The 14,464-nt window shown below is 49.7% G+C and overlaps 1 protein-coding gene across 1 annotated transcript; it reads right to left on the bottom strand.

Moving 5' to 3' along the window:
- Window positions 1-744: 744 nt before the first annotated feature.
- Window positions 745-14,241, bottom strand: THBS1 (thrombospondin 1). The gene is made up of 22 exons (XM_059372489.1): window positions 14,063-14,241; window positions 13,412-13,507; window positions 12,591-13,150; window positions 11,632-11,707; window positions 11,129-11,328; window positions 10,898-11,020; window positions 9,813-9,906; window positions 8,253-8,426; window positions 7,785-7,961; window positions 7,291-7,464; window positions 6,901-7,028; window positions 6,634-6,786; window positions 6,068-6,286; window positions 5,482-5,589; window positions 4,821-4,980; window positions 4,556-4,674; window positions 2,813-3,047; window positions 2,402-2,629; window positions 1,972-2,243; window positions 1,453-1,550; window positions 1,227-1,366; window positions 745-893 (listed from the first exon to the last, which is right to left on the bottom strand). The coding sequence occupies exons 2-22, from the start codon at window positions 13,476-13,478 to the stop codon at window positions 886-888; spliced, it is 3,513 nt and encodes a 1,170-aa protein (XP_059228472.1). The 5' UTR covers window positions 13,479-13,507; window positions 14,063-14,241; the 3' UTR covers window positions 745-885.
- Window positions 14,242-14,464: the final 223 nt, after the last annotated feature.

The following is a 14,464-nucleotide window of genomic DNA, read 5'->3' as shown; positions in this document are numbered from 1 at the left end:
ACGAGCACGGCTGCCCATCCCTTTGGAGGCAGCCTGGTACTCACTGAGATGGTAGGTTTTCTGATTTTCCTGCTGCATCTGCACAAGCTAAGTGTGGAATAAAACCAACATTTTCATGGTAAGCAGGCGGGGGCAGCTGGCAGAGCCTTCCACCGGCTTAATTCTCGCTCCCTATTATGGTGACTATGGGTGAGAGGTGAGGGGTGGGGATCACAGGGGTGGGAGGGAAGTCCAGAGGCCAGTCTTTCCCACCCTTCCCTGCTTCTCTTAAGTGCCTGCATACGTGGGTTAATCAGCTAACGCTGGTCAGCATCATGAAATCCAGCAAGAGTCTTCCAATCCCCTGAAGATGACTTAGTACCGAACATGTAACTGCTCCTCCATCTTGTCTTCATACAATCATCTCTCGGGGAATGCGCCCTCCCCTTAGGGCTTTGGCCCCTGATCCCCCTAGTTCCAAGAGAGTCTGTCAAACCTGGTGGTTGGCCAATTCTAGTGAGTCCTCCCTCCTCTCACATTGCCTGGAAGTGCTTTGGAGTCCACTGCTCCGAGCTGGTTTCCCGATAGTACTCTACTCTGACAGAAGATGAGGGGAGTGGCCACCTGCCAGCTGAAGCATGTGGGTGCGTTTGCTTTGTGAAAAGCAGACCAATAACTGTGTATGTTCTTGGACGATTCTCTTCGCATTCAGAGGCTGCATGCTGAGTCTGATTGGGAAAATGGCATCTTCTCGAGGCAGGTCCCATATTTTAGGAGTCCACAATGATAAGCAAGCAGAGAATAGGCAGGGAGGAGGGATCCTGGGGGTTTTTCTTAAGCCCGTGATTCCAGAAGGTGCAACACCAGCATTAGTTAGGATGAGTCTTTTGATCAACAGTTTGATGATTAAGAATCTGTTAAGTAAACAAATACATAACCCAATTAATTCATGAAGGTACTAGCTTTGTCAGTTAATAAATTAGCCTTAGTAGAGCTCTACTTTTATAGTAACCAAAGCATAATTTAGGATTGGCCACAGTTAAGGCCTTGGTCTTATCATGGTCTTCCACAGCAAAGTATCCATAGCCCTTCTCTAAAACTGTCTTCTAAAACGGATGCTTCCATAATTGGCACTCTCAATCTTAGTCTGAATTAACTATGTCAGTTGCATCTCTAATTCAATTACATTATTATTATTATTATTATTATTAATGAATGAATTACATTCACAGTAATGTTGCTCCTACCTCTGCATTCATATTTCAGGTCAGAGAAGAACACCATTTCTTGAGAGAAGACAAACAACCCTAGCCTACCACCAGCATATGTTTTGTCATAGATGGGTCCCGAGTCAGCCATGATTTTCTTCCCTTCATACATCACCACTCTGAAAGAAAAAGAAAAGCTCTTGAGTGACACCTCCTCCTTCCCCATTGGTGTGACTGGATAGAATATCGTCAGTGCCATCTTTACCTAATGAAACCCGTCTTGGGCCGGTGGCTGAGACGCCATCTGTAGGCAGTGAAATCTTTCCAGCCTATGTGACGAGGGTCATGCCACAGAGTACGCACCTGAAGGAAAAGAAAAGGTTGAAACACGGCTCCACCGAGATACAGATTTTGTTCTAGAAGAAATATGTGAAAGGTACCAAGTGGACCTAAATTAGAGGGCTGCAATGTTGATTTTTCCAAGGGCTTTCATTTGATATGTGCCCTTGAATGTCTGTGTAAAGCAGAAAGAGAAGGAAAGTTTTGTTTGAAGGGGATGAAAAGGTGTTTGGATTTGAAGACAAATCCTAGTTAGAGTGAGCTCCCTTCTCAGATGCTATTAGGTTTTTACTAAGCAGAACTTAATGCGGTAGTTGGTGGTGCTGGGAACTTGCTATCCAAGAACCCCCCTAGCCCCCACATTGAGAGTGTTGGCCCAAGCACAGCATCCCGAGTGCTAGTCAAGCGCCCATCCACTCTCCCTTCTTCAGGGCCTTGTTCTTACCTGGCCCGGGGTGTTTCCCGTGTGCCACAGGGCGTTCCGCAGGTGCTCGCCCGGCCCGGTGGTAGAGTTAACAACTTTCACGGAAAGGCCTGAGTATCCCTGAGCCCTAGTGGGGTTGGTGTCCCAGTAGGACTGGGTGACTTGCTTCCACATCACAACATAAAAGCGACTGCTAGACTGATAGCCGAACACAAACCCAGCGTAGTCATCATCCCTTTCCGTGTTGATGAAGAAGGTGCCACTGAAGTCCACAGCATTAAACTCATCATAACCTAGGAAAAGGAGGCCAGACCCAGGTGAAAAGCTGCAGCCTTCAGAAGCTTCTGTTATATTCCCAAATATCCTCAGGGATACATGTAAGCACTATGTTTTAGATTTGCTTCTTTGCCGTATGCATGCTAGCTTTTTGTATGGAGAACTCACTACTCACCTACAGCAAGTCCAGGATCACAGTTGACGGTCTGGACCAGTTCTTTACCCTGATGGCGTACAACCCAGTTCGGGTCATTCTGGGATGTCCCTTTGGGATCTAGAGGAATCATCTGGAATCGGCGGAAATCAGTCTCACTGATGTCAATGTTTTCAGGACAGATGTCATCAATGTCTGGCACACTGTCATGGTCAAAATCATCTTTGCAAGCATCACCTCGACCATCACCTAAGGTAAAAAAGGCAAGAGTTCAGTGAAATTCTAAAATAGGACTAGTCTCAGAGATTTAGTATCTTATCTAAATTGGCATCTCATTTGTTCTTCCTCTCAAATGCACTTAATTTTGCTTTTATGTTCTCAATCCAGAGAGCCATGGTGTTAGTCTCTTAAAAAGGGGCTCTGCTGTCTCACCGTCTGAATCCTTCTGGTCAGGATTAGGCACGAGTCTGCAGTTGTCCCTATCATCAGGAATGCCATCATTGTCATCGTCATGGTCACAGGCATCTCCCTTGCCATCTTTGTCGTGGTCAGCCTGGTTGGCATTGGGCACATAGGGACAGTTGTCCAGGTTGTTCTGGTGGCCATCTTCATCAATATCCTGATTGTTGTCACAGGTATCTCCAATGCGGTCTGAGTCAGAGTCGAGCTGAAAGAGACAGAAAGGGAAGGGAAGTTGAAGTGTTGGTCATTAACGTTAAAGAGCACTTAATGGAAGATTCTCCCATGTTTGATATGGCCAGTGGGTTTTCAAGTCTATAAACTATTGCCAAAACATAGTAGTAGTAAAATTTTCTTGATCCTTGGGGTGCCTGGGGGGCTTAGTGGGCCATGACCAGCATCTGGTCATGATCTCTGGGTCCTGGGACTGAGCCTGTGTTGGGCTCCATGCTCAGTGTGGAGTCTGTGTGGGATTTTTTCCCTTTTCCTCTCCTTCTTCCTTCTGCCCCTCTGCCACCTCACTCAGAAAAAATAAAATCTTAATTTTCTTGATCCTTGTTTTCATATGAATTTTAAGAGCTATTCAGAGTTTTTAAATATAAAGCTTTCTAAGTAAAATTACTAAGGTACCTCACTTTATTGGACTAAAACATTAAGATTTCAGTCTGTTAACTGCTTATTTCTCAACATTAGATGAAATTCTTTGGGTCACTCTTATTTTCCATTGAAGATTTCAATTAAAGTTGTTGACATGCTTCTACTCAGGTCATTAAATCATGGGAACAGGGCACAGCTTTTTGTGTGTACTGGGTAATGTGCCTGGTAGGGATTAAGACTTTTTATTTAAAAAATTTTTTTTTTTTGTATTTGGTTTTATAGATCTATAAAGTTTATTTGTTGATTCAGGTAAAGATAAACTTGTAAGTTTCTCTGAAACTATATTTCTCAGTACGTTTTTATATTCTTCAGGATATATAGGATGCTAAGGGACACAGAGACTGGAATTTTTCTTGTGAGTAAGATTTCCATAATGCCTGAATGTTTATAAATATTACAATCTGAGGAACAAAAAACTCTTCCAGGGAGATTAAATGATTTGAAAGGAGTTTATGGTAAGACTCAAACTCAAAACAGAGGCCATTAGCTCAGCTGGTTTCCAAATTTCTATAGCGAAGCATTAAAAAAAAAAAAAAAGAAAAAAAAGACTGGCCTTAACTTACATTGCTAGAATATGATGGCCAGTTACACGTAAAAAGAAATACTTGCAGACATGGAACCTGCTCTGGCTAAGATCTACCTGTAGCACTCCTTCACACAAGTAGAGAATAATCTGTTTGCAATGCCAATTTAGAAACAGGAATTTCTCTAGCTTCTGGAAGTGTTTTTAGCTTGAGGTTTTCTTACAGTCAGATTATATCATTATAGTGTTAGAAATGATTAATATAAGTAGAGTTACTAGATTTCTTCCTTTTATAATTTGTTAGACATGCAGAGTAGGTAAGGCCTGATAGAGAAGAGTGAAATTATCAGATGGTCACACTAAGGATCTACAGGTGCTGTCGTGCAAATGTGCCAGTTGGCTTTGAGACCTCTGAGAGCCATGGTCATGGAAAGGTTTGAACTCTAACTTTTTTTTTTTTTTTTTTTTTTAAAGTAAGGGCCTAGCTAAAGCTATTCCAGTACTCTACTGGAGGGTCCCCCACGGAGCCCACCTACCTGATCTGGATTGTGTTCCAGAGGGCAGTTGTCACACTGATCTCCGACCCCATCCATATCGGTGTCCCTCTGGTCCACATTGTAGACGTATTGGCAGTTGTCTCGTTCATTGAGGATACCTGCAGAGCACAGGGAATCGGTCAGGGCTGGAGTGTCCAGCTGCCGGGGTTCAACCAACTGCCCACCCAGAGCCAAGGCTGGAGAGAACTCAGGTGAGAGTGGTCCCCACTGCCTACAGACCTGCTGCCATCAGGGAGTGCCTTACCGTCCCCATCAATGTCTGCAGCACAGGCGTCTCCCTCCCCGTTGTTGTCTGTGTCGGCCTGGTCTGGGTTGTGGTTGTAGGGGCAGTTGTCACAGCGGTCTCCCACATCATCTCGGTCATAGTCATACTGGGCTGGGTTGTAGTGGAATGGGCAATTGTCCTGCAAAAGAATGGAGCATTTTACGACACTGTCCACGCAACAAGGCCAATCCCGCGGTGGTCTGTTACATCAAACTGCAACCACGTGGGACATTTTCTATTTACTCCTTCCCTAGGAGGTTAAAAGGCAGGGCCTGATGAATGGAAAATGGATCGCTGTGGGTTACAAGTCAGTAAAATGTAAATCTAAGGACACCACCCCAGTTCCCAGTACATCAGATAGAAATCTTAATGTCATTTAGGTAAGAATGTGAAACAGATCTGGGCAACTGACTGTCATTTATAATCTCAGTCCAGAGAGCCATGGTCTTAGTGTCTGTCTTGCTCAAACTGGAGGTGGGGCAGGGGGAAGGTGATGATGAAAAACCAAACCCCTCATTTTAAATCTTCTCTTGGCAACATCTAGGTGTTCGGAGTGCCCCCGAGTGACTCTGCATGGGAGTCCCAGAGGCTGCTACTATGTGGAGAAGGGGGATGGAGGAGGCCTGGGCCACATCCTTACCCTGTCATCTGGGATTTTATCATTATCATCATCGTCATCACAGGCGTCACCGATTCCATCCTTGTCATAGTCCTCCTGCCCGGAGTTGGGCAGGTTGGGGCAGTTATCCTGGAAAGAGAAGACTCACATGAGGGCTTGGTCCATGTGTCCTTCACTCAGCCTGAGCCCGGGGCAGGGCCCCCAGAACCCTCACACGGACCAGATCTGCTGTGCTCCCTGATGCCATCTTGTTGTCTCTAATGGGAAGATCATCTAAGCATTTTCTTGGGGGTATGTCATTTGTCTAAGTGCCCCGTGCTTAATCCATGCTGGGAGCACCAGCCCTGCCCTGCTGGTGTTTGGGAGAGTCGTGAACATTTTTCTGGAGAAAAGAATCCACTCTGGACTGCACCAGCCAAAAGGGCCCACCCTCTTCATATTCATGGCACCAGGGGATTTAATGTGAACACTTTATGCCATTCTGCCTTTGTGTGATTTCATCTTTCACTTTCATGTTCAAACTTTAAGCATTAAAGATTGTTCAGCCTCCTCCCTGGGTCAGGATGACATGCTTGCTTTTGTGAGCACGCGGGAAAGTGGGCGCTACCTTTTTGCAGTGGTAGGTGGCATTGGCCACGCACACCAGGTCTTCGTTGGGCCATCCGTCCAGGTCCGTGTCTTCCCCGCAGATGATGCCGTTGCCCGCGTAGCCGGGCTTGCACTCACAGCGGTACATGGGGTCGCTGTAGTGGCCCAGGTAGCTGCACTTGGCGTTCTTGTTGCAGTCATGCGTCCCATCTGTGCAGGGGTTGCGCGGCTTGCACACCTGTGGGCACAGTGTCCCCAAGTGAATGCAGAGCCTTCGTGAGACCCCGCATCCTTCTGGTCTCCCCAGAGATAGAGGCTCCATGAGGAGAAGGAGTGTGGGGTACTCCTCCTCCACCCCCGCCCCCCCGGAGATGTACGTGCCCATTGGCTCACCACGGAGTCCAGAGCAGCATTTTCTATTGTGAGAGGCTGTTTTTCCCCTGCTGGGTTTTCAGTGGACTGTCTTGCCCCAAGGCTGTATGTTCAACCCTCTCCCAGTTTTTGGGGAAGGCTGTGAAAGGACAGCCTCCCTTTGCTGGCTCCCCCTGCCTGCCCACTCCAATTGGGGAGTCCAGTCCCATCTACCTGTTTGTTGGCGGTGGCGTGCTCCACACCCCGGCCGAAGGGCTGCGGGCCTGTGAAGCGCGGCGGGCAGGGCAGGCAGTTGTAGCCGGGGTCCGTGTTCTCACACCGGTGCTCACCGTTGTGGTGGAAGCAGGCGTCAGGTACTTCTTTGCACTGTGGGAGAAACAACAGTGTGCCTCCTGGGTCAGGAGTGCCACCCTGGGAAGGGGCTGGGACAAGTTGAACCGTTACCCTGGGATCCAGTAACACCACCAGCATGGTCCTTACCTCATCGACATCTTGGCACTGGACGCCATTTCCACCATAGCCCGGGGGGCAGGCACCGCATTTCCAGCTGCCATCGGGGTAACTCGTACACTTGACCCCAGCAAAGCAGGGATTGGACAGGCATCCGTCTGAGATCAGGGAGACAGGCCAATGGTCAGTCTGAGCAGCTGTCATTGGCATGCTCCTCACAAGATCAGAGGGTCATAAATATCATGGGGTATACATAACCATTCACGTGGAAATGCCTGATGGACAGTATGGTCCGAACACGCAGGATCATTCAAAGCCAAACTACCCGCCAACCCAAATGCTGACCATGGATTTCAGTGAAACAACAACAAAGAAACCCAAACTCCCAAGGGTGCTCTCATCCTGGGCTGCATGACTCACCAATTGGACAGTCCTGCTTGTTGCAGATCTGCTTTTCCGTTGCATCCCCAACACAGTCCTTGCCTCCAAACTGGGGTGTGGGGCTGTTGCAGAGCCGGCTACGTTTCTGTACCCCTCCTCCACAGGTGACAGAACAGATGTCCCACAGTGACCAGGGACCCCAGCCTCCATTGACTGCAAAGAAGGGAAGGGAACCACAGGCCCAAGTTAAGGTCAATTTCCAAATACCTCACCTATCATTTGTTCAAGTGAACTTCTGCTCCTCTGATACATGGACAGAATGTTCGGGAAGAGAGTTTGAAATGGTTTTCTGTTTCTTATTAAAAGAAGCTGCTGAGCATGCAGGACTTTGCTTCTACTTGTTCCCTAGGGAGTAACCTTTACCTCCCCCCCCCCCCCCCCGTGACCCACAGAACTGGAGGCCACAGATGCCAGGCATCCCGCCGCACTGAGCCAGCGCTCAGCCCTCAGCTGCACAGCACACACGCACTTACTGGGGCAGGCATCTTTTTTGCAGGCTTTGGTCTCCCGGGCTTCGCCTTCACATGGTTTCCCGTTCATCTGGGGGCTCGGAGAATTGCAGAGTCGAATTCTTGTGATCACACCATCACCACAGGTCACGGAACAAGATGACCACGGAGACCAGTGGCTCCAGCCACCATCCTGTTTAACTAAAATACACAGCTGATGGTTATAGGGTGCCCATCGGGTGTCAAGCTCCACGCTAACTGCTTTGAATTCATTACCTAAATGAAATCCTTTCAATAACTCCACAATAACCCATCAAGAGCTATGATTCCCCCCCAGTTTGCATTTGGGGAAAGAGCCTCAGAGAGGGAGGTTGTGCTCAAGGGTGCAAAGGTGAGCAGAATTGGGGTTGGGATGCAGACAGTTGAGGAACTGTACCCTTAACCTTTATGCCAACCCTGTGCTCTTCACTGTCAAGTGGCCAAGATGCTCACATCTCTTATCGCACTCCTGAATGTGACAGGTCCGCGTCTGGACGGAGGAACCCTCGCACCGGTTGTTGAGACTGTCACAAGAGCGACCGCGCTGCTGGATTCCATTGCCACAGGTCGCCGAGCAGGAGGTCCACTCAGACCACGGGGACCAGCCGTCATCCGCAGAGTCGCTGGCTGCAGAGGAAGCAGGGTCATTTGGTACGTGATCACCAAGGACGTGCTAGTCTGTAGCTCACACTCTTTGGGACCTTTTTCCTTTGCCAGAAGGCAAAAAGCCAATATTTCTTAGGCCAACAGCCAGAGGGTCTATCCCCTGTCATTACATGTATAGCACTGGGGTAAGGGAAGGCTCAGCACTGCCCCACCTTCTCCCAGCACATGTTAGTCTACCCATGGGGCCTCCTTTCTCAGCATTCTTAAGTGCATTTCCCTTTCCTGATGTGGAGATCTTGATTTGCATTTCCAAGAGTACTAGATGTGTAGGCTCACAGGAGTCCATTTGGATTGTCAGGGGAGCCATAGACCATGTGTTTGGCAGATGAACTTGAAGGCAGCTTTTCCGCTGTTGGCTCTGCCTCCTACTCAGTCATGAAGTTAAATAAATCACTGCACAGCTCCTCTTACCCTAGCATGTGGGGCCTTCTCTGCATGTATTTTCACCAGAGAATGGGCTTGTAGACCATCCACCCAGGCCCCAGGATACAGTCACATGTCGCTGTATCAGACACAAGGCAGAGAACTTGTTGCTCTTGCCGGCAGCTAGAAGTTTTCCTAGCAATCCCGGATTCAAGGTCAGGACTCTACTGCTCTCCAGCTGTCTTTGCTCCCCCCAGCCCACACCTAAAGGGGATAGCTGAACAGAAGCAGCTGTGCCCGTGATCATCACAGCCAGTCGCACGAACATGGTTGCTGGATGAGACTGCTTATTCTGAGCTGTGACCAGCTGTGGGCAGGGGTGGGGCTATGTGGAGGTGTATGGGGAGTGCTATGTTCCTGCTTCAGGTCTTGTCTTTATTGTGCTGAATCACTTTATGACTTGTCCGTACTATACTCAATATTGTCTGAGCAGAGTGATTACTTTACACTGGCAACACCAACCAGGGGATAGGGTGCTACGGAACAATCTAGGGCCTTATTTATGCCCGTGGCCGGAAACTAGAACTGCTATTATTCTTAGGCCTCCTACTCCAGCAGATAAAATGGGTAAAACTTCAGGCCCCAATTAAGTTCAGTGTTTGCACCACAGACCGGCCATTTTATCTGGTGAGCACATTTTTCTTCACTGTGGGCCACAGTGTCAGATTCTAGAAGCAGTCTGTTTAGAGCTAGTGCCGCTACACATTCGTCTCCCCTTTCCTCCACGCATCAGGTTGAAATTAGTAAGCTGGGCCGAGATCATTACTTCCTAGAGAGCAGCCAGGCCATCAGTTAACCAGACGCCGCAGCAGGAAACAGGGAGTTGAAACACACAGTGGAAATGGGGGTGGGGTTCCAGGGCCCCGTGGATACGGAGAATAGGCCTTGTCACTCAAGAACGGTTATGTGGTTTTACAAACTTACGCCAGCACCGTGGGCAGCATTCTCCATCAGGGACTGTGGCATTGGAGCAAGGCATGATGGGGCAGGACACTTTCTTGCAGATGGTAACGGAGTTCTGCAGGGCAAGAGGGAGACATGGGTTATGGGGCATATTGGAAGCAGAAGTTCATGTACTGTAACATTATAATTATAAGACGAAACGTGGTCAGGGCTGTAAATGCTCCAGTGGAAGGAGTTTAATAGATCTGTCTTATTTGCAGTCACTGTATTTTGAAGACAGTTTTAGTACCTCAGAGAGTTCTTTTTTAATTGATACTAAGTGGGGGAAGGGACAGCATGTAGAACTTTTCCAAACAGAACCACCAAAGAGCTTGACTCTAACCTTTTAATGGGTGTCTGACAATGAACTCCAAACCCAGCCAGGACTTTTAAACTTGAAAATTTTCTCTTTATAGAGTCAATCAAGATCCGTGAGCATTTTCTACCTTCATGTGTAGATCTGATTTTATATTGAGAAGAATGAAAATCAAGGGAGCTCCTAAATCTAGCAACCCAGGTTTTTTTTTTTTTAATTGAAGCAGACTTTGCTCAGCACATCAGGCGAATTGTCCCACATTGCCCGGCACTGGTTTTGGGGAGAGTCACCGATATGCACACTGCCCGCAGTGCCATTTGAGCTAAGTAGACAGTTACGTCTTCACAGTGTCGGCCTGAGCGACTTGAACAATCAGTACTGTATTAAGGGAATCTCAGTGTCATTGCTGAATACAAAGTCAGGGTTGGGAAAATAAAAGGAATGTTCCGACCAGGTTTTATTTACCAGACATTCAACACTTAGCCTTTGAACAAAAGCAGGGAAATTACTCAAATGTCCTAGCAGATTTGTTCTTTTAGATACTGAGCCTGGGGTATAAAGACTTTGAAAAACTTTCTGGGAGTTTCAAGATTTTAGGGAGGTCACAACTGCATCTTGGGGGGAAAAAAACAAACCCACTTCAGTCTCAGACAATGGAGTGTAGAAAGAGCTTGTGTGGCCACCTGGGTATTTCCCTAGAGACTGGCTTCAAACACACCACCCTTTATTTCATTCTGGAATGATCCCTCACCTGACAGCGACATTCCGTACAGCTATCCACGGTCCATTCCTCGTTATTCCTGTACTGAACTCCATTGTGGTAGCAGAGGGGAGGCCGCCTCAGCTCAATGGCCAACTCTTTGTTCTCTTCAGTCTAGAAGGGGGAGAAAAGTCATTAGTGTCATTTTAAGCAGAAGGGGGTGTCATCCGTGCTACACTTTCAGGAGCTTGTGCTTAGGGGCTGTGAGTGGAGGCCACTGACCACTTTGCGGATGCTGTCCTGGAGTGTGGTGACGATGGTGCGCAGTCCCCTCAACTCCAGGACCATGCTGGACAGCTCATCACAGGAGATGCCGCAGATGGCTTGCAGATCCTTCGTCTTGTGGCCAATGTAGTTAGTGCGGATGGCAGGGCTGGAGCCGTTAACCACATTGTTGTCGAGGGTCAGAAGGACATTGGTGGCTGCCAAGAAAGAACGGAATGCCATGAGAAAAGTAATGGAAGATCTTCACATAGCTGCTCTCACCGGCTAGCCACTGGAGATCCTATTTGGAAAGACCTTAAACCTGGGGTGAAGGACATGGGGCGGGGGCGGGCGATTCATATATGTGGATCCCCCTTTGAAGTCACTTTTATACACCTCTTAACTAAGTTACCCGGGGCAATTTATGCACGGCCACCATTCCCTAAGTTTCTCAGCTTGTTTTGGGTGGAACCCCCTGAATGTCCTCAAATGCCCCCCAGAATATAGAAGGGTGTACTCACAGCTGGAACAGCCTTTGTTCCTGAGGATGGCTTCTGGTGTGGTTCCGAAGACAAACCTCACATTCTGCAGCACCCCCTGGGGGCAGAGGACACACATTACTTGTAGGGTGGTGGGGGGTGGGGATGCTGGGGGGAAATGGGTGGGGGAGATGGTTTATGCCAGGAAAAGCACACAATAGAGGTTCTAGAAGTTTGAAAGAGCTCCCTTTAAAGATCACCATGTCAAAATAACACACCAACGTAAACTGCCAAACAACTTCACAATCTTAATTGGGTCTCCTGCCAAGTCTTCAGTACTTTACAAAGAAATCTGTTATCAGCCTACTTGGGTATACAGGAAATGGAATCGGATACTAAGAACAGAGGATATAATGACACTCTCCAGTGTCTAAGAGTTAGATGTGGGAGTTTCAAAGCCACAGTTGCAAAAACCTAGATGTTTAAGCAAGGAAGAGGCTGCAGCAGCAAAACCCCCCACTATTTTCATCTACGGAGACCTGCTCTATCCCCATGGAGAATCAGATAGCCAAATGGTATTTATTCTGCTCACAGGATCCATTTCAAGCTACATTACAATCGGTAGAACGCTTGGAAACAAGTTACTTAAGGAGAGCATACAGAGTCTCTAAAGCTTGAACAGGTGGTTATGGGAAAACCATTTCTTGTCTCCTTTAGCGGGTTTTCAGAGTTCCATCCCCAGAACACCAGCACCAGCAGGAGCTTCAGCTGGAATTTGTTAGAAATGCAAATCATCAGGCCCCATCCCAGACACCCTGACTCTGAAACTCTGTGTGTTTTCTCAAGCCCTGCAGGGGAGTCTGATGCTCCCTGAAGTTGGAGAACCACTGCTTTCAGCCACAGGCAAGCAAGCTCTTCTGTACTGGAAACCCTGCGTCTCCTGGCAAGTCAGCTGCTACACAGCCGAGCCCATGGACCAGGAACTGGAGAAGATGCCTCACCTGGAAGTTGTCATTGACCCCTCCTTTCGCGATGCGGAGTCTAGCCACGCTGGCCAGGTCCCTGGTGAAGATGCTCTGGATGGGGACATCTAGCTCTGCATTCTCCATCTTCTCACAGTCAATGTACAGCTGGGCCCGGTCCTCCTGCACGAACAGGGTGATGCTCTTCCACTGGCCAGTCGCCAGGAGCGCCTCCTCCACCGACACCACATGCTGCATGCCCTGCACGGTCAGGCTCAGGTCCAGGGTGCCTGCTTTGCCATTGGAGACCACACTGAAGACGTGGCCGGAGCGATCTTTCCGTTCTATGGCCAGCAGTGTGCCTCGGGTCTTCTTCATCTGCCTCAGGGAGGCCAAGAGAAGGAAGCCTTTCTCTGCCCGCACGGCATCCACTAGGTCTTGGAATTTGTCATCGGGCACGGCGGGGATCAGGTTGGCATCCTCAATGCGGAAAGCTGGGCTGGAAGGGTCGGGACCCTTCACCAGTCGGCGCCCAGAGCCCTTACGGGCAGCTCCAGTGAGTTCAAAGATGTCGAATACGCTGTTGTCTCCCCCGGACTCTGTTCAACAGGAGCAGGACACACAGTGAGCTTTGTAGGCTGAGGCCAGGGATGGGGACTACAGGACAGGGCGAAAACTCTAAGCAACCCCGGAAAGAACTGAATAAACCCCAGGGTTAGAGGGAACCTGCCTGTTGATGGTCCATCAGGGCTCTGGGGAGAAACAGCTGGCAGAGGAGAGCATGGGAGGGAGGCACACTAGGTGTAAGCGGCTCCCCCTCATCTTACCTCCCGCTCTCAAAAGGTAGTACACAGACTCACCTGGAATGCGGCTGGAGCCACATAAATGCAACAGGAATAGGACACTGAGTCCCCAGGCTAGCCCCATGGTGGAGCTGTTGGTGCCCAGCAGGGAGCCTGTAACAGGAAACACAGAGCCCAGGGTCAGAGGCAGCCAAGCAGGGAGGGTGGGCACGAAGACCTGGGGCATCCCCCTTCGGCCCCACATTTGCAGGACTGGAGAACGACAGTATTTACTTTGGACAGGGCATCAGGAAGAAAAAGAGCGGGGGGGGGGGGGGGGAGGAGACTGTGGTTTTAAAGTTGCAGGGGTGGCCTTGGGGCAAAGACCAACCACCTGGGGACTTTTCCTTGGGAAGCTGAAGGTAAACAGCAGGAGATACAGTTTGGGGGCACAGGGAGGCACGGGGAAGTGGAGCCTTTCCTCTAGACCCCCGAGAGAAAGGTGTGGGGGAGGCCTGGGAGAATAAAAAAAATCCTGGGGAGTTCTGGCGAGTTGGCCTTGTGAACCCCAAGGCCGGAGAGAATAGCTCTGGAGCCCTTCGACGAGAGGGATAGCGGAGGAAAGCGAAGACTAGGAGGTCCGAAGTCCCCGCGGGGCTGAAGCCTCGGAGTTCAAGGGGGCTGACCAGGGCAGCATCGGTCCTCAGCGGCCGCCCGGAGAGCCCTTACCTGAGTGCAGCGGCCCGGAGTGGTGGCGAGGGCGCAGCGCCGGGTCCGAGTCCGGGAGAGGCGCGGGGCGGGCAAAGCGCCCGAGGAGGCGGCGGCCGGAGTCGGAGGCTGCGCGGGGAGGTTTGCGGGACCCGGGACTACCCAGCCCGCTCGGAAGCAGTGGCTGGTCAGGCCGCCGCGCGGCGCGCTTTTAAAGTCACTCTCACATTCCTGGGGATCCCTCTGGCCAATGGGAGGCGGCCCGGCCGGCGCCGGGGGGCGGTCTGGGTTCCTCTCTCCGCCCCCCCGCTGCCTGGCGCATAACTTTCCGGCTAGAGAGCGGAGGGGTGGGGGTCGGGGCGAGGAGTGGTGGAAAGTCTCTGAAAAATAGGTGCCCGCCTACGCAGACTTGGCGCGCTCACC

This window comes from Mustela nigripes, chromosome 13 (assembly GCF_022355385.1).
Source record: "Mustela nigripes isolate SB6536 chromosome 13, MUSNIG.SB6536, whole genome shotgun sequence".
Taxonomy (NCBI): Eukaryota; Metazoa; Chordata; class Mammalia; order Carnivora; family Mustelidae; genus Mustela; species Mustela nigripes.
Note: the sequence above shows the minus strand (reverse complement) of the source record. Positions and strands in the feature narration are given on the sequence as shown.

Coding starts and splice junctions, on each gene's coding strand:
- THBS1 (XM_059372489.1), bottom strand. CDS start 13,478: ATGGGGCTAGCCTGGGGACTCAGTGTCCTATTCCTGTTGCATTTATGT. Junction 7,029..7,290: donor CAAGCAGGACTGTCCAATTG/GTGAGTCATGCA, acceptor CCCTGATCTCAG/ACGGATGCCTGTCCAATCCC. Junction 2,244..2,401: donor TGATCCTGGACTTGCTGTAG/GTGAGTAGTGAG, acceptor TCCTTTTCCTAG/GTTATGATGAGTTTAATGCT.